At 41.1% G+C, this 19899-nt stretch overlaps 1 protein-coding gene and 1 long non-coding RNA gene across 2 annotated transcripts in view; one reads left to right on the forward strand and one right to left on the reverse strand.

Moving 5' to 3' along the window:
• Positions 1–19899, forward strand: part of LOC138051441 (uncharacterized) — a 115228-nt gene that overhangs the window by 12340 nt on the left and 82989 nt on the right. The window lies entirely within an intron of this gene.
• LOC138051400 (tetratricopeptide repeat protein 28-like) overlaps positions 1437–19899 on the reverse strand; it is a 301832-nt gene continuing 283369 nt past the window's right edge. The window contains 6 exon segments of the mRNA XM_068897589.1: positions 1437–1690; positions 2172–3568; positions 3689–5082; positions 5203–5682; positions 6283–7002; positions 7123–9273. Coding sequence (XP_068753690.1) covers positions 1671–1690; positions 2172–3568; positions 3689–5082; positions 5203–5682; positions 6283–7002; positions 7123–9225 — 6114 coding nt within the window. The 5' untranslated portion in view covers positions 9226–9273 and the 3' untranslated portion in view covers positions 1437–1670.

The raw sequence follows: 19899 nt of genomic DNA on the forward strand, positions 1-19899 counted from the left end.
CAATGAAAACAAGCAGAATGACAGCTTTAGTTCAACAAGAAATAGCGTTTCTAAGCTATGCCGCACTGATCTACAGTATTTAGGTCTAAAAACCCCGTTGAAGAAGGTTAACTTTCAATTGTTTTGCTAGGTACTATTATGTCAATACTCTAAAAATTTCGACTTTCCGGGAGCTTGTCTCGTTGGTCTAGAGGATATCGGAAACTGCAAGGTGAAGCCATCGATCCGGGTTCAACTCTTTGCCTCGCCTATTTTGAATCTTCTCAGCTTGTTTAAAATCTTTGTTTCGTTGAAGTAGATTTGAAGTCTAAAGTAGACTGTACGTGGTATAAGTTGAATAAAAAGGGAAATGTCAGTTTGAGGGATGGAAAGAAGTGATGACCGTTCATAACAGGTACAAAATACTCCAAATTTGCATAAGTGGAGGAGAGCTAAACAAAGACTTTAGCTTGGATTGAATCTGTTTGCACGTTCAGCCGTGGTCGACGTGACTGTGGTAGTGGAGAAGTAGACCTTAGACCTTACTCTCCATTTGGGGAGCTCGGTTTAGGAGGTGGGTGCCCATCCTGCCCTCAGTTTTAACATGGAGAAAGGATGGAATGCTTCCCTTTTAATACCTTTGTCAACTCAAGAGTTACTGACCAACGTTTGCAATGGTGCGAAATGGTATGAAATGACGTGACTCGGGTAGTCATACCATTTTTAAAATTCAAAAAATTTCCACAAGCATATGCATGGGCAAAGTCCCACCTCCCCAGGGGTTTAAAATGCACACAATTAATTAAGAGATCAGGCAACTTTTACCCCACACACCTTTTTACCTACTAGAAGTTTTAAGAAATCGGCCATTTCATTGAATTATTTTGCATTGGTCCAGTCCCTCTGTGACAAAATATCACAAAATCAACATGTACAACTTTAAAGTAAAGAACTTTCCATTTGTTTGGTTCCAGGCCCTAGCAAGAGTCCATCACCCAGAGTAAGATTTACCCAAATTGTCCTAGTCGTCATCAGCGTCAGGAAAGTGTCTGGTTTTGAACCACATTTTGCGGGAAAATTTAACAATAAACAAATCGGCTAACTCAATGTTATGCCCGATTCAAACCCTTTGGGAATAAAGCGTTTTGTTCCAGGAATTTCCGTCTCATTTAAATGTGAACGCTACATTAAAATTTTTGTAATTTCAAAACATTTATACTTTCCTAGGTTTTAGCTTATAGACATTTGCCTCCCGAAACAATTAATTTGCTTATTTAGCTTTGGCCAACCTTACAGAAACACAGAAAATACACATTCCCCGAGACTGTCACTTAATGATATTGTAAATGGAAAGTTGATATAGCAAGCTTAAGAGTATACATGTCACCTGAGAAACATACCGCAAAAGCTTGGAGTTATTTTCAAGGGCCAAAATAACAAGACGGCTAGATCCTGTTTTCTATCAAGTGATTAACTAATCCTGGAACAGATGCTTACAAAACAAGGCACAAATGTAAGGACTTAAACAGTATCTTAATACTACTGAAATCTCATGGTACTTTAACTATAATTGGCATGATATCTTGTGTCTGACAGCTACTGAGGTATCAATGTTTGAATTGCTTTCAATAACTCATATAATCGAAGAAAGGAAAATAACATATCGACGTATCACAGTCCAAGTAAGTTTTTCACGTTTTGGACATCGTTTCTGAAAAAGAAAAACAAGGAAGAAAGAAACAAGTAGTGGATTAAATGCAAATAACGAATTTCGTTCTGATTGACAAGTAAACAATATAACGATTTTCTTAATTCATTCATTTAACTGTTTGTGCTAGAGTTAATAGCAACAATTCCTATTCACTGCTACCTTGACATGTAGACTTGAAGACCTCAATAACTCACTTCACTTGACATAAGCAATCGATCAGTTTTACAGTCACTCCATCATAACACGGGCTCAAACAGCTAGCTATCTGCAGGAAGCTGAAGTAGCTGACTCGGTGAATGCAGACAATATTTAATTTAGAAATTAGCCAAAGCAGTTCCAGTACAAATATCCACTCTGGCAACCGTTTTTAAAGCCATTTCTTTGTGAAGAACGTACCTGCTCCTTTCGACAACTTTCTGGTTAAAAACATGTACAAAGTACAGTGATTCAGTCATTAAAGTTATATTTAAATAGCACTTACCATTCTTTTCGTGTTCGAGCTTCCCAAATTCAAAGGTGACATCATCGCCGATTAGCACAAATGGCGCCCAGTATTTTATGGCCGAATAATTCTTTGTCTCCTGAAGAGATTTCATAGCATGGTGAAGAGCTGTACTTGCCCTTTTTCTATCTGCCAAGTGTTGGTAAAAACTCTTCATGAACAAGAAGGTCGCCTCGTCGTCGATTGCCCAGAGTGACACCAGTACAGACCGGGCACCAGCACACAGGAAAGCCCTGGCTATTCCCACAATACCCTCAGATTTTACCTCTCCCTGGCCACTATGACAGCAACTAAGCACAACCAGTCTTGCCTGAAGGTGAACTGCTTGAACATCGCTCAATGATAACATGTAATCTTCCTCTTCGGGGATCTTGGATGTGCGTTCGGGATTTGGGGCCAAAGCAATTTCTCCAGATCCGTCATCCCCATGTGCAGCAATGTGGATTAAGGCAACTGACTTCATTCTTCTCAGCACCTCAGCTTTGGTTGCATTTTTTCCTGTAAGAGGCACAGTCTGCAGAAGTTCTCCAATTATATCCACCTCTTTTTTCGCACACGGCAGCTGTCCATACATGGGTTCACCAGTGCCATAAGTGACTTCGCTCAAGCACGGATCGCCTACAAGCAGCGCTTCATTCTTACTTTGGAAGTTGTCAGGTGCCATAGTGATCAATTGTAAAGCAGTCAGCGAGGGAATTACACGGATCCTGACAGAGTCACTCATTGCAGAAAAAGGAGCTAGGCAAAAGTGTCCATCAGGAACAAACACCAAGTCATCGCCCTGGATCAAGTCCGATATAGGACTGATTAAGACATCATACAAGGGCTGCAAAGAGTGCACAGAGAAGCTCAAAGACTGAAAAGTTTCTTCAACTCTTTCCCTACTGCTCGCGAAGTCGCTGCCTTGTCTTTCAAGTGAACGATTCTCTCATCGCAAAACAACCCCTGCATTGATCTGTTCTAACGTACTTTTCATCAGAGACTTGGCAGTTCCATTTTCGATTTTCTTTTGTCTAAAATTTATCCCGATATCATCTCTTAGCAACCAGAAGCTGATCGTGTTCCCTTCAAGTGCTGTGAAAACGGTTTGTGAAGGTAGATCTTTCATAACCAAAGAGATAGTTACCTTCACTGTAGGTTTCTCATCAACGCTGTATTGCATCTTTAAAATGTCTGCCAAAGCCTGTGCTCGTCCTTGCTCAGCAGCATGCAAAGCTTCATCAACCTCTCCAATCCTCAAGAGTGCTGTCCACAGAGCGGTGTACGCATACCCCTTTGTGTCACGAAAGCTTATTTTCCATGCATCCTCTGACTGAAGAAGACACCTAACTTCATCAAAATAATAAACGCTTAGACGATAGTAATTAAGAGCTTTGCTCACGGAGCCAAAAAACTTATGAACATGACCAATATGATAACATGCGATTCCCAGCCCTATTGGGTCCTCTATTTCCTGGCAAATACTAAGATATTGATGGTGGTACTCTATGGCTTGCTTGAAATTACCAAGACTGGCATAAGCGCTGCCGAGATTGCAATAAGCTTTTCCCTCTCCGGCCCTGTCACCTACCTCTTTCGCAATACTAAGATGTTGATGGTGGTACTCTATGGCTTGCTTGAAATTACAAAGATTTTGATAAGCGTTGCCGAGATTGCCATAGGCTGCTCCTTCTCCGGCCCTGTCCCCTACCTCTTTTGCAATACTAAGATCTTGATGGTGGTACTCTATGGCTTGCTTGAAATTACCAAGACTTTCATAAGCGCAGCCAAGATTGCCATAAGCTCTTCCTTCTCCGGCCCTGTCCCCTACCTCTTTTGCAATACTAAGATGTTGATGGTGGTACTCTATGGCTTGCTTGAAATTACCAAGACTTTGATAAGCGTTGCCGAGATTGCAATAGGCTGCTCCTTCTCCGGCCCTGTCCCCTATCTCTTTTACAATACTAAGATATTGATGGTGGTACTCTATGGCTTGCTTGAAATTACCAAGACTGTCATAAGCGCAGCCAAGATTGCAATAAGCACTTCCTTCTCCAGCCCTGTCCCCTACCTCTTTTGCAATACTAAGATGTTGATGGTGGTACTCTATGGCTTGCTTGAAATTACCAAGACTTTGATAAGCGTTGCCGAGATTGCCATAAGCTGTTCCTTCTCTGGCCCTGTCCCCTACCTCTTTCGCAATACTAAGATGTTGATGGTGGTACTCTATGGCTTGTTTAAAATTACCAAGACTGGCATAAGCGCAGCCGAGATTGCCATAAGCTCTTCCTTCTCCGGCCCTGTCCCCTACCTCTTTCGCAATACTAAGACGTTGATGGTGGTACTCTATGGCTTGCTTGAAGTTACCAAGACTTTGATAAGCGTTCCCGAGATTGCCATAGGCTGCTCCTTCTCCGACCCTGTCCCCTACCTCTTTTGCAATACTAAGATCTTTATGGTGGTACTCAATAGCTTGCTTGAAATTACCAAGACTTTTATAAGCATTGCCAAGATTGCCATAGGCTGCTCCTTCTCCGGCCCTGTCCCCTACATCTTTTGCAATACTAAGATCTTGATGGTGGTACTCTATGGCTTGCTTGAAATTGCCAATACTTTGATAAGCATTGCCGAGATTGCAATAAGCTGTTCCTTCTCTAGCCCTGTCCCCTACCTCTTTTGCAATACTAAGATGTTGATGGTGGTACTCTATGGCTTGCTTGAAATTACAAAGACTTTGATAAGCGTTGCCGAGATTGCCATAGGCTGCTCCTTCTCCGGCCCTGTCCCCTACCTCTTTTGCAATACTAAGACGTTGATGGTGGTACTCTATGGCTTGCTTGAAATCAACAAGACTGCCATAAGCGCAGCCGAGATTGCCATAAGCTCTTCCTTCTCCGGCCCTGTCCCCTACCTCTTTCGTAATACTAAGATGTTGATGGTGGTACTCTATGGCTTGCTTGTAATTACCAAGACTGTAATAAGCGTTGCCGAGATTGCCATAGGCTGCTCCTTCTCCGGCCCTGTCCCCTACCTCTTTTGCAATACTAAGATCTTGATGGTGGTACTCTATGGCTTGCTTGAAATTACCAAGACTTTCATAAGCGCAGCCAAGATTGCCATAAGCTCTTCCTTCTCCGGCCCTGTCCCCTACCTCTTTTGCAATACTAAGATGTTGATGGTGGTACTCTATGGCTTGCTTGAAATTACCAAGACTTTGATAAGCGTTACCGAGATTGCCATAAGCTGTTCCTTCTCCGGCCCTGTCCCCTACCTCTTTCGCAATACTAAGATCTTGATGGTGGTACTCTATGGCTTGTTTAAAATTACCAAGACTGCCATAAGCGCAGCCGAGATTGCCATAAGCTCTTCCTTCTCCGGCCCTGTCCCCTACCTCTTTCGTAATACTAAGATGTTGATGGTGGTACTCTATGGCTTGCTTGAAATTACCAAGACTTTTATAAGCGTTGCCGAGATTGCCATAGGCTGCTCCTTCTCCGGCCCTGTCCCCTACCTCTTTCGCAATAATAAGATCTTGATAGTGGTACTCTATGGCTTGCTTGAAATTACCAAGACTTTTGTAAGCGCAGCCGAGATTGCCATAACCTTTTCCTTCTCTGGCCCTGTCACCTACCTCTTTTGCAATCTTAAGATGTTGATGGTGGTACTCTATGGCTTGCTTGAGATTACAAAGATATTGATAAGCATTGCCGAGATTGCCATACGCTGCTCCTTCTCCGGCCCTGTCCCCTACCTCTTTTGCAATACTAAGACGTTGATGGTGGTACTCTATGGCTTGCTTGAAATTACGGAGGCTTGGCTAGGCGGTGACGAGTTTGCCATAGGCTCCTCCTTCTCCGGCCCTGTCCCCTACGTCTTTTGCAATACTGAGATCTTGATGGTGGTACTCTATGGCTTGTTTGAAATTACCAATACTTTTATAAGCGTTGCCGAGATTGCAATAAGCTCTTCCTTCTCCGGCCCTGTCCCCTACCTCTTTCACAATACTAAGACGTTGATGGTGGTACTCTATGGCTTGCTTCAAATTACCAAGACTTTTATAAGCGTTGCCGAGATTTCCATAGGCTGCTCCTTCTCCGTCCCTGTCCCCTACCTCTTTCGTAATACTAAGATGTTGATAGTGGTACTCGATGGCTTGCTTGAAATTACCAAGACTTTTATGAGCGTTGCCCAGATTGCCATAGGCTGCTCCTTCTGCGGCCCTGTCCCCTACCTCTTTCGCAATACTAAGAAGTTGATGGTGGTACTCTATGGCTTGCTTGAAATTACCAAGACTTTGATAAGCAATCCCGAGATTGCTATAGGCTGCTCCTTCTCCGGCCCTGTCCCCTACCTCTTTTGCAATACTAAAATGTTGATGGTGGTATTCTATGGCTTGCTTGAAATTACTAAGACTTTGATAAGCAATGCCGAGATTGCAATAAGCTCTCCCTTCTCCGGCCCTGTCCCCTACCTCTTTTGCAATAATAAGATCTTGATGGTGGTACTCTATGGCTTGCTTGAAATTACCAAGACTTTTATAAGCGTTCCCGAGATTGCCATAGGCTGCTCCTTCTTCGGCCCTGTCCCCTACCTCTTTTGCAATACTAAGACGTTGATGGTGGTACTCTATGGCTTGCTTGAAATCACCAAGACTGCCATAAGCGCAGCCGAGATTGCCATAAGCTCTTCCTTCTCCGGCCCTGTCCCCTACCTCTTTCGTAATACTAAGATGTTGATGGTGGTACTCTATGGCTTGCTTGTAATTACCAAGACTGTAATAAGCGTTGCCGAGATTGCCATAGGCTGCTCCTTCTCCGGCCCTGTCCCCTACCTCTTTTGCAATACTAAGATCTTGATGGTGGTACTCTATGGCTTGCTTGAAATTACCAAGACTGCCATAAGCGCAGCCGAGATTGCCATAAGCTCTTCCTTCTCCGGCCCTGTCCCCTACCTCTTTTGCAATACTAAGATGTTGATGGTAGTACTCTATGGCTTGCTTGAAATTACCAAGACTTCGAAAAGCACTGCCGAGATTGCCATAAGCTGTTCCTTCTCCGGCCCTGTCCCCTACCTCTTTCGCAATACTAAGATCTTGATGGTGGTACTCTATGGCTTGTTTAAAATCAACAAGACTGCCATAAGCGCAGCCGAGATTGCCATAAGCTCTTCCTTCTCCGGCCCTGTCCCCTACCTCTTTCGTAATACTAAGATGTTGATGGTGGTACTCTATGGCTTGCTTGAAATTACCAAGACTTTTATAAGCGTTGCCGAGATTGCCATAGGCTGCTCCTTCTCCGGCCCTGTCCCCTACCTCTTTCGCAATACTAAGATCTTGATGGTGGTACTCTATGGCTTGCTTGAAATTACCAAGACTTTCGTAAGCGCAGCCGAGATTGCCATAACCTTTTCCTTCTCTGGCCCTGTCACCTACCTCTTTCGCAATACTAAGATGTTGATGGTGGTACTCTATGGCTTGCTTGAGATTACAAAGATTTTGATAAGCGTTGCCGAGATTGCCATACGCTGCTCCTTCTCCGGCCCTGTCCCCTACCTCTTTTGCAATACTAAGACGTTGATGGTGGTACTCTATGGCTTGCTTGAAATTACCAAGACTTTTATAAGCGTTGGCCAGATTGCCATAGACTCCTCCTTCTCCGGCCCTGTCCCCTACGTCTTTTGCAATACTGAGATCTTGATGGTGGTACTCTATGGCTTGTTTGAAATTACCAAGACTGTCATAAGCGTTGCCGAGATTGCAATAAGCTCTTCCTTCTCCGGCCCTGTCCCCTACCTCTTTCGCAATACTAAGACGTTGATGGTGGTACTCTATGGCTTGCTTGAAATTACCAAGACTTTCATAAGCATTGCCGAGATTGCCATAGGCTGCTCCTTCTCCGGCCCTGTCCCCTACCTCTTTTGCAATACTAAGATCTTGATGGTGGTACTCTATGGCTTGCTTGAAATTACCAAGACTTTGATAAGCGGTGCCGAGATTGCCATAAGCTCTTCCTTCACCGGCCCTGTCCCCTACCTCTTTTGCAACACTAAGATGTTGATGGTGGTACTCTATGGCTTGCTTGAAATTACCAAGACTTTTATAAGCGTTGCCGAGATTGCCATAGGCTGCTCCTTCTCCGGCCCTGTCCCCTACCTCTTTCGCAATACTAAGATGTTGATGGTGGTACTCTATGGCTTGCTTGAAATTACCAAGACTGTCATAAGCGCAGCCGAGATTGCCATAAGCTTTTCCTTCTTCGGCCCTGTCCCCTACCTCTTTTGCAATACTAAGATGTTGATGGTGGTACTCTATGGCTTGCTTGAAATTACCAAGACTGTTATAAGCGTTGCCGAGATTGCCATAAGCTCTTCCTTCTCCGGCCCTGTCCCCTACCTCTTTCGCAATACTAAGACGTTGATGGTGGTACTCTATGGCTTGCTTAAAATTACCAAGACTGTAATAAGCATTGCCGAGATTGCCATAGGCTGCTCCTTCTCCGGCCCTGTCCCCTACCTCTTTTGCAATACTAAGATCTTGATGGTGGTACTCTATGGCTTGCTTGAAATTACCAAGACTTTGATAAGCGTTGCCGAGATTGCCATAAGCTCTTCCTTCTCCGGCCCTGTCCCCTACCTCTTTCGCAATACTAAGACGTTGATGGTGGTACTCTATGGCTTGCTTGAAATTACCAAGACTTTGATAAGCGTTGCCGAGATTGCCATAAGCTCTTCCTTCTCCGGCCCTGTCCCCTACCTCTTTTGCAATACTAAGACGTTGATGGTGGTACTCTATGGCTTGCTTGAAATTACCAAGACTTTTATAAGCGCAGCCAAGATTGCAATAAGCTCTTCCTTCTCCGGCCCTGTAACCCACTTCCTTAAAAATGGCTAATGCTTCTGTGTATTTTGTTATGGCCTTATTAAAGTCAGCTGTGTCCTGATAGTATCTACCAAGTTTGAAATAAGCCAAACCCTTGCCTCGTCTGTCTCCCTCCTTTCTTGCAACGCTAAGTTCTTGCATATGCCGCTCCAAAAGGTCCAACTTTTTATCCACCATTGTTGATAATCAAAACCAGGAAGTTTTTCTCAGAAATCTGGGGTGCACCTAGAAGATAAATGAACGAAAAGACAATAGGTTTGATTCTCTGAGTACAGGATGCTAAACCGGCACGGCAAGATTAATTGAACATTGAAGGAATAACTATCTTAAGCCAGTATTTCGAAAGAAAAATGCCTTTCTTCATCAGGGTTTCCCAAGGAATGATTTCGGTTAATGGAGACAGTTGTTACAGAATAAATACTTGGGCATTTAACAGACTAAGAGCGTTTTATACAATAATAATCACGGAACATTAAAAATAGAAATTCTATTATGTAAATGAGGGAAAAACAGCCTATAGAAAAGCGATGGCATCCCATTTCATCTTTCTTATCGAAAGCTAATTAAAAGTTCCTAACAGGAGGGGATGCCATTAAGAGTGTAATATTCAATTTTCTGAAATTGACGTCAAACTCATAATTTTTTATTTCATGTCTAAATCTATCCAATGTCGGAATTGCTTGTTTTTTCGTCACAATTTTTTTTGTCTGGATACCTGGTTACTCCATGTATTTTGATCCAGGGACTTTGAATGAGCTAATTGAACTGCTCACACGTTTCCATTGAGAAAGGCTGCTCGTCAGGACAGAACTGGCCGTTTTTATACTAGAGATGCATAATCCGGTTATTCAAATTATGCCTTTCCCTCTCTTTCTCCATATGCCAAAATCATTCGTTGGGAAACCATGATGAAGAAAGGCATTTTGAAAATTGGCTTAAGATAGTTATTCCCTCTCACTGCTCAATTAACCTTGCTGTGCCAGTTTAGCATCCTGTAGTCAGGACATTGAAACTATTGTGTTTTCGTATTTCTCGGCGTTGTTTAAAAAAGTAGGTACGCAATGTGTACATGTGGGTAGCCACTTAGACACCGTACTACCAATGGAGTCTTAATAACCCTTTCACTCCCAATAGTGCCACTTATAGATTTTACTCTGTGTAACGCCAGACGATTTTACTCGTCAATGGGGAACCCCACGGGACTGAAAGGGATAAGTATGCTGTTCGTTTTCATTTGGGTTCTAACCATTTACTATACTAGCTCTCTACGAACTTCATTGGCTTCCCATTGCCTATCGAATCAGGTTTAAGATTTGGGTACAACAATTTGCCCACGGCATTGTGATCCGATTTGGAGAAGTAATAACAAAAATTGCGCCTGCCCACACGAATGGGCATCACACATGGCAGTGAAAGGGGAGCGCGGATTAACCCTTAACACCGGCTAAAACCAAACTGGAATGTTTGATTCAGTACAGTTTTAACCAATAATCTCCTTATTAGGTGGTAACCGGTAAAATCTACTGCTTGTAAGAGCACTTATTACCGCCTGCAAATGCTCAGAAGTCGCTTATCCGTTGCAGAACGTCCAACATTAACCAAATGCTTTACCGGTTTGAAAAGGCCCCAACAAGTTGTGCTGAAAACTAGGGAGAGCCCTGTGTTCGTGCCAATTATTTTACACATTATTTATTCCTTAATTTCTTTATGAACATAAAGCAATCTTTGACTCACCGTCAATATTGAAACTGTTCGTGACCTTCAAGCACATAATTTTCATACCGACTGCTAAATCACTGTTTAATTTATGGGAGCAAAAATGACTTGCAATACGGACTTGTTCCTTACCAGCCAAAACGCAGTCATGGCATGCTATTTTTTGAGAAAGCCGCATTACTTATAATTTTTACACATACGCGCACGGATACTTAAAGAAAAAACAGCAATTACATGTACTTATTTCGCACGTTGTGGATGAATGTTGGCATTTGCAGGCAGATCTGGATTTGATCCCAATCAAACAAACACTTATTAAGCCCTTAATGTACGAGCTCTTGCGATGAATTGCACGCCCCTTAGAACCTTTGTAATAAGAAACATCGACTGCTTTTCTTGCCGTGTCTTAGTCTTTTTTTTACATTCTGTAAATGATTATTTGCCTTGGAAGCCTTGCTTTAGCGGGGAACTAGAAAGGAAAAATAAAAGAACAAGGAGAAAAAAAGCTTTGAATCATTCTCTGGTAAATTCAATTATTGCGATTGTGAATTGAATTACATTGTAGACACGTGCCCGTGACATTTGCACTGGTTTTGGTGTCGTTTAAATTGGCGTGACGGATTGTTTTCCTTTGCTTATTCACTGATTTTTTCAACCTTAGTTCCAGAAGCATATGAACAGTGATGCATATATATCTCTTTGCATATAGGTCCACATACCATAAAGTTGTCTCACTGATAACTGCGTCAAGTCTCGTGGACTTGTTTAGTTGACTGATTTCGTACGCGAAATGCTTGATTGCCCAGAGAGCCTTCCAACTGATTCAGTCACACAACCCGACTTATTCAGTTGACCCGGAGAACATCAAAAGTTACTGCGAGTGCGAGGAAAATCGTAGGGATGGTCTTCCGCTATTATCCGGCACTATTCATGTCAATAACTGATTCAGTTGTAAATTAATGGTAACCGGCTGATTCAGTTGGATCTTCTAACTCGAGAGCAGAGAAATGAAAAGGTGTCCATTGCCGGCTTGTCTTATTTGCTGAGAGCATTGGTCTATAAACCTTATTAACAGAAATTTATTTTTCACCTTGTTGCTCTTGTTCCCTACTAAAGTGAATCAGTTGACTGATTTCGTACAGTTAGTCACAGTAACTTAGACGCCGATTTATACCCAGAGAGCCTTCCAACTGATTCAGTCACCCGGCCAAACTTATTCAGGAAAAACAAGTGCTTCTATCTTTCAGTCCGTAAAAAACAGCAAAAAAGAGGATCTAAATAATTATGTTCAGTGAAAACCGGTCGAATTGTTGCCCATGAAAACCTGCACGTTTCCGATATGACAATTGGAAAACAAACTGTTCAATAATCCCCAAGGAAAAATTCGGAAATTTATCTGCCATTTCTGCGGATGATGGCGTGAGCTTTCGTTTGTTCCGTGCTTTGCACAACAAAGGAGACTAATGTCACGCATGCGCATTATCAATGGCAAATTCAATTTTATTACTGGGTTGCCTATGGCAAACCAGTCGAGGTCTGCGTTTAGTTTGTTTGTTTTCTTTTTTTTTTTTTTTTTTTCCGTGTCGGTAAAAGTCTTGCCTGTCACTCCCCTGGTAAGTGGTGTCTTTGTGTATAGAGCCTTCTGCGCGTATTTTCTTAGGATCGAGAGGGTAGTGGAACTGCGTAGATTTCTCTGGTGGACACAGTAGAATCATTAACTTAGCCTGCAATGGCGTCGAAAGTCATGCAACGCGAATGGCGTTTTAGTGGATCCTTAAACAAAATATACCGTTATGGAGCTCAATAATAGAAAGTCAGTTGGATAAACTAGGCATGAATCTCAAAAGCGACGAGTACTGGACTTCGACAACAATCTATCGCCCGTCGAGACGAAATCAAAGTGAGCAGTATTTACCTGAAGTACATGGTAATTTGACACAATTGAGTTTCTTGTCTTCACGCACGCAATGAAATAGGAAGAGGTTTTCGCCTCTAAGAGCAAATATGTTGTTTGTTTCAATAAAATTTTCGCTGGAAAAGGATTCTGTAGTATTTAATTTTCTGCCTTTGTGAATTATAATATCATGTCGTGTATTGAATTTTCGAGCTTAAGGTTGAAATGTGATATGGGAGAAGTTTTTTAGTATTGCTCTGTAAGCAGGAAGGGTTCACAGGCCTGTTGGAAGCGTGCTTGAGTTTCAACAAAATGAGCCCCAAAATCAGTGAAAACTTGTGACGCAGATGAATAATAAAGTAGCTGCTATTTCCAAAATGATGGAATTACCTGGTGATAAATAACGTCGTAAGCGTCTTGGAGAGTAAATTTTGACTTTGCATAAATAAGAGTTGGGCGATTGTGATCTTTGTTTTGACTTCGCTCATTTCATTGTCAAACTTTATAACACTTGACAGAAAAAGAAACTTACAAAAACCCGGTATCTTGCCATCATTTGACACAGATGCTTCACTGTTTGGCGAGTAAACATGCCGGGGTAACTTAATCACGGCGCCCGCTGAATTCCGGCCATGTCACTTTTGATTTTGCAATTTACTTGAACGTAGCAAAAATCTCCCAAAATGTTTGTCGCTGATCGTAACTTTTTATATGCTATGTTCACGGTTCAAAATTAATGTTGTTTTAATGTCGTAAATATTTTATTCTCGATCGACCGACCGGGAAACTTCCTTCTTCTCTTTCTGAAAACTGTGTATCAATAGTTATTTGCTTTTTCATCAATATTTGTTTTGCATAAAGCAAGCTAACAAGATCTGTACCTAGCTGTGTTCGCATTTGTTAGAGTTAATAGTATTTTCGGTCCGATGCTTCTGTTTTAAGACGGATACATTGTTTTGGTCTCCCATCCAAACACTAACCCCGCCCGGCAGGGCTTAACTTCAGTGAACTTTAGTATTAGAAAGCTGTCAGATGCTCAGAGGGCACACTTGTGGTAAAAAGAAGTTGTGAGGGAACTTGAAAATTATCAACATGTCAGCCCAGAAGCCAATGTTTCTCGCTTCTCTTTTATTTGTTATTCTTCAGAGACTGGAATGCTGTATTTCAATACCACACAATTCAGTGCCTTCTGATTTTCTGTAGCACGTACCACAGGCAACCCAGTGTATGCTTCACAGAAGCATCTCGTTTGCATTGTGATTGGTTGAAAACCTTCGAGACAGTCTTAGAACGCGATGAGAAAAGATGTCGATGCTGTCGCTAGTTGTAGTTTTTATCGCATTCACTTTTAATGCTATCCATGCGCTTGTGGTACAAATACTGAAAGAAGATGGACAAAAGATAGAAAGACCTCGGCAATTCCCTCTACATGGGAAAGTCCTTTATTTCGGATGAAACGAAAGATGCTTAGATCGCCTGTATTAGAATGCTGCGGTGTGCTCAGGTTTGTCAAAGAATTGCCCGAGGTTGGAAACATTTTGCCTTACTTGCAACGGGTATGGTCATGATTGAATGTGCAAATCACAACAATGGATGTTGTCGAGTATTAAAGTAACTGAAACCGGCATTAAGATTTTCTGTTGTGGTTTCTTCACGAGGATACTCGCGCTTGAAGTGAATGCAAAACAAATTTGCCAGTTTGACGGGATTTGCTTGTGGCGCGTCACTGGTAAATGAGCTGGTAATCCGTTCAAAGGATCTCATAGCTTAAAATTTATCCATGAATGGAGTCAAGGTAGGTAACAGAAAAGCATGACAGAAGAATTTCGTTTGTTCTCTTTTTGAAGCGAATACATTCTATCCGGACGAAACAGTCACTTTGCAAAATGTCAATCGGTTTATAGCTTTTTCTGTTTAAACTGAACTCTTTCGTTAACAGTACAGGACTTTTGTCTCTGACGTTGGTCCACGAAAAGCCGTCAACAGGTGAAAGTTTGTGAGCCAAAGACAAGGTTTGGCTAGAGATATTTCCGGTAAAAGTGGCACAGCGAATACTGAACGCCGAAGTTTTCGACTCCTTCGTGTACCAAAGTGCTTTTCCTTGTCAAAGAAACAGTGCTTGTTTTCTCCACCATCAAGTCTTATTTTCTCTGAAGGCATGGAAAGTCTCTGTATTGTTAACGTATGATTTTCACACCTTGTGAACATTTTTTCGTCTTCTCTCCTCTTAAAATGTGAACTAAAACCGTGTATGTTTGACGCGCAACTGAAATTTTCTTTCCCCAAATCAGACAATGGTGTCAGTGTTCACGTTACTTTCGGTCAAATCTCTGCAAATATGTCTTGGTCCAGCGATCGCCATTAGTATAGAAAGCACATATTTGTGACGAATCGAACTGCTTTGAAAGTTTTCCTTCAAAAGTGGCAGGGCGCACGAAAATGCTCTATGAAAGTAAACTAATTTCCAACAAAACTTGGCACTTTGAGATGCGATGATTCAACTCTGGGCCAAATTATCAAGATGCAATGACATTATTAAATGCAATATATACTGCAAATAAGACGCTTGCTTTTATTGCAATAAATATCAGCTATTCCCAGCTATTAAAAATTGTACTGAATTACATAAAAAAAGTCCTGTCAGTGTAATAATATTTACAAATAAAAATGCCTGCTTACCACAACTCTGCACTGCACTTTTCGATTTGATAAATTTCGTAATTAAATTTGAGGGAAACCGTAATAATTTTGACTTTAAATATATTTACAAACTGTACATTAAAATTTACATGATAAGTAATAATTGCACATTATATTAATTTTATACATAATGATTTACATGATAAGTAATTATACATTAAATGCATATCTTAAAATGTTCATTCCCTTTTGTACATTTTCATCCTGATTTAGATAACTTTACATTATTCTCTGCAGCGAGGTAGTAACTTACCACAAAGTGAGCAATGATTATATTAAAATGAACATGAAATGCTCACATTAAAATTAATAACTAGCTAATATTGTGTCAGAGTTCTGTCACAAAGTCTGCTTTGCCTTGATTTGCCCTTTTAATTTTAAACATTGCACAGAAGACAAGACCTGGTTTATGTATTTCCACACATACCCACATTAAATTTACAATTTTAATTGTGCATTTAAAGTGGGATGTAATTTACATCTACAAATGGTCAAATGAAATTTTTACCTCCCCAAATAGAACTATTAAATTCACAAAAAGTCTGATGGCAGTGACCACATCATTCCTCACTATTGTATAGATTTTTATGGCCTTTGAGGTGTGAATGGGTTAATTATTGAATCCTTTCAGGATTTTTTTTATCACAGATGCCTTCAATCATGATCACTTTATATTTTGGTTTCATTAAATGACAATACATTGCATATTTAAATTAGTGTATCTTTGGATGAATGCATAGATTATTCATGTACTAGCCCTGCACACAAAGATTCATCAAAATGGGAATTTTCTTGGAATTTTATCATTTTACAAGAAGTCCACATCTACATGTATGATCATGACTGTGGCAAAATTACTGTAAAATGGATTAAAGTCAAAGGAATGATCTCGAAAACACAAGTGGCATAGAAATGTTACTAACAGAGTAGCCACAAGCAATTTAAATCACTTAAATATGAGAGCTCAGTATGCATCGATGATCGATTCATAAATAACTCCACACATGCCTGCCTTGGAAATTACAGTGCGACATGCCTTACCGTGGCCACCCAACAAACTTTCACATTTGACAATTACGTGTAAGTACGCCAACTCAAACAACCCATTCAACGGTGTTCAACTACAACCGTGTGAACTTTGCAAGGAGGGGTGACTGTCAATCAAATTCGCTCACCCTGATTGGCGTATAAGCTTTAAAAATTTTTGTTGGGTGGCCACAGTAAGGTGCGTCGCACTGTAAAATACACAAAGATGGACTGCATTTTTCAATGAATGATCACTGCTGAGTTACAGTACCTACTACTAACAAATTATTGTTATGCCTTAGTCAGCAGTAAATAATTTGTGCATAAGAAAGACAGGAAGCAACAAAAGACTGCAAGCAGTTTTACTGACCCAACATGCATTGTGAAACCTCAAGTTAATACCAATGCAATGTAGACCTTAATGCTATTTATAAGCTCATCTTTGGATACTGTTAGGAGAAACTTTGAACAATATTTGTTAGAACATGGAGTAAAGTACACATTTATACAGAGAAAGAGAGTAGGGACATACATACCACCAAACATGAGCATTGGGAGCACAAGAAAAGAGATTGACACTTCTTGTTCAAATACTCACTACACTAGGTTGGTTTTTGAGAAGAGGGGAAACTGGAGTACCCAGAGTAGAGAACCAACGAACACAACCCACATGTGAATCTGGGCCACATTGGTGGGAGATGAGTGCTCTCACCAATGCACCATCCCTGATCAAGTCATCATGCAATTTATCATTACCTGCCCAATCTATACTGATGGAAGAAAAATCTTGACCTTAGCATAATTCAACAACAGTCATATCAAAAGGGTTGGGATCAGATGTCCAATCTCTCTTGGCCGTATACTCAATGTAGAGAGCCATTTGATGGACCTTTTGGGCACCTGCAGAAGCAATTATTCCACCTGTAGTGCAATATATGTGACTTTCCATGAGGAGACACTCGCCATCTCTGCCAACAAGCCAAAGCATTGTTTTATCAGGAGGCAAGATCAACACTGCAGCAAGCTTTGAATGTTGTGGTTTTGAAATAAGATTTTGTAGTATACCTGCAAATGAAGTAAAATCATTAAACTGATACTCATCCCCACATTTGACAACCCCTGAAAATCCAAGTTGTGGGTGATTGACTATTTCAGGAACACTATACGTGGCTTGTGGATTACCAATGCCGTTGTAGGAATGATTGCCATAAATCATCAGCTGTTTAAACATGCTAACAAACTCCAAGGGTAATCTGAGAGGAGAAGGTAGAATCAAGTTAGTTGATGGCATTAGAAAATTAACAGCCCCATACACAGAGATAATGGTACACGCATTACTACCACTTTGTCCAGGGGTAACAGTTGATTGTGAAAAGGAAAGGAGCCACTCAGTGACATCTGGGTGAACACGTGTTTCCCTGATAATAGGTGCCTGTGGAAGCAAAGGCAGAGATGGGTTACTGTTTGCTTGATTGTCTCTGTCTGCCACACCACTCACATACACAAGATAACCTACGACCTTCTCTAGAGCATATCTGAGAAGGGCAAACTGAGCACTTACCTAACGATCCCTGTGAACTGGCCTCTGATGACCTTGCCTTAGATGACCACAGGTACTGCAGTGGGGTGCCCTTCTCTGTGATGATGAAGATGGTGGCATTATTGTTGATGGAACGGGGCCCCTGGCTGAAGGCAATGGTTGAACAGGTGGTGCTGCAATGGAAAGACTCATAATCTGGATGGTCAAGTTCTGAACAACTTGCTCAACATTGCCATCAATTGAACTTGTAAGTGGCTCATCATCATTATCATCATCAGAGGTTCTTGACTCTACTGTGTCTTCATCCCCCTCATTTGCAAGACCATCAGTAGCGGTGGCATTTTGTCGTGTGTGGATGGTCTGGTTAGCAGCTGCACCTAAGGATTTAATGGCATCTTCAATACCCTTAAAGCAAATTGGACAAACAGTAACAACAGTGAAACAGCACAAATGAAACGAACGCCAACAACCTTCAAAGATCTTCAATGGAGAATTGCTGGAAATGGAGCAGCCGGAAAGATCGCATCGTCTTCCTTGGTCAGGACATGGTTGGAATTGAAATCCCAAGGGAAGACAATCCTTCTTCATTGGTGTGTCTCCAAACAAAGCTGGGACATGCCACAGATCCTTCCTTTGCCCTGGTATCCGTGGTTGGAGATGGGCTGCAATGGCAGTTAAAATTGTGACAATTGAAGATGCAACTCTGGAGAACAAATTAAGAAGTTGACGGCGGCTAAAAGTATAATTCTTGTTGGGGGTAAAGGCAGCGCGGAAGTTAGCTTGCCTTTCCCCTGATGCAAAAAGGGAAAATAATTTTTGTTGGAGCTGGTCAACAGAATCTGAAGGATTTGTTGATTTTCTTGCAAGGCTGTGGACGAATTCAACAAAATACTCATCAATGAGACCAGGTTGTGACAAATTACAAAACTTAAGAAATAAACCATTGTCCTCTTGAAAAAAATTACACTTTTGCGAATAACCAAAAAATAACTGATACAAAATAACAACTGTGCGTTTACGGTTTAAAAGATTTCTCTCCTCAGAATGGCGGGAAGAGGTCATGCAAGACAAAATAAAATTGAAAACATTTGTGGCACCAGCCTGGGAACAAAACATAAAAAATTCATTTGGCTCATAAATAGGGGTATTCTTGTTCTTCCCACAGTGTGCTTGCAAGGCATCTTGAAGCCTTCTAATTTCTTGGGCAAACTTCTCACCTATACCAGATAAGAACAAAAGCCAATAATCAAATAAGGTAATATGCAGTTAATTTTCTTTGTCATCATTGTTAATATATTATTACAAGTATTTCTTCACTCACCATGAATGCAGATTTGAAACTTAAATTATGGTGCGGCACTATTGAAGTGCTTTAGATAAGCTACATAAAGCTAGTTTAAAGCCAATGTACATCTGCCGAAGCCGTAACAGTTGGAGTACAGCCATTAAACAAAGTGGCAACGCATGAAGTCCACTATTTACAAGTACTTCAAAGAAAAACGATGCATTTTAACGTTCCCTTTGAAACCTTCCCCTCACATTGAACTAAAGAGTAACAGGATACAAAAGTTAATTATAAAAGTTACAACCCTTTTCATCAGATAAAATAAACTTACCCGTAACTTGGAGAAAGTCCTTATCTAAACTTGAAGGTGGTGCGCCCGGTAATTCATTTTCTGCCGACGTATCTGTTGAAATAAAATTGAAAACAGATGTTCTTTAGGACGTCTGATAACACTAAACGATGACTGACAGAATGTGAATGAATAGACATACCTCCTTCCACTGATTCGCCTTGTGCAGCTGCATTCAAGTTAAAAGTGGCATTGGAATGAAGCGACGGATTTCTCGTAACTTCGTGATAACATTTCCTACAAATAGACTTCCCTTGCCAAGAAAGAAATCTGGTCTTTGATCGCGTCTTTTCGCATTTAGCGCACTTATTACGATACATTTAAGCTTACTTAGTAAACAT

The sequence above is a fragment of the Montipora capricornis genome, chromosome 6 (genome assembly GCF_036669925.1).
Source record: "Montipora capricornis isolate CH-2021 chromosome 6, ASM3666992v2, whole genome shotgun sequence".
Classification (NCBI taxonomy): Eukaryota; Metazoa; Cnidaria; class Anthozoa; order Scleractinia; family Acroporidae; genus Montipora; species Montipora capricornis.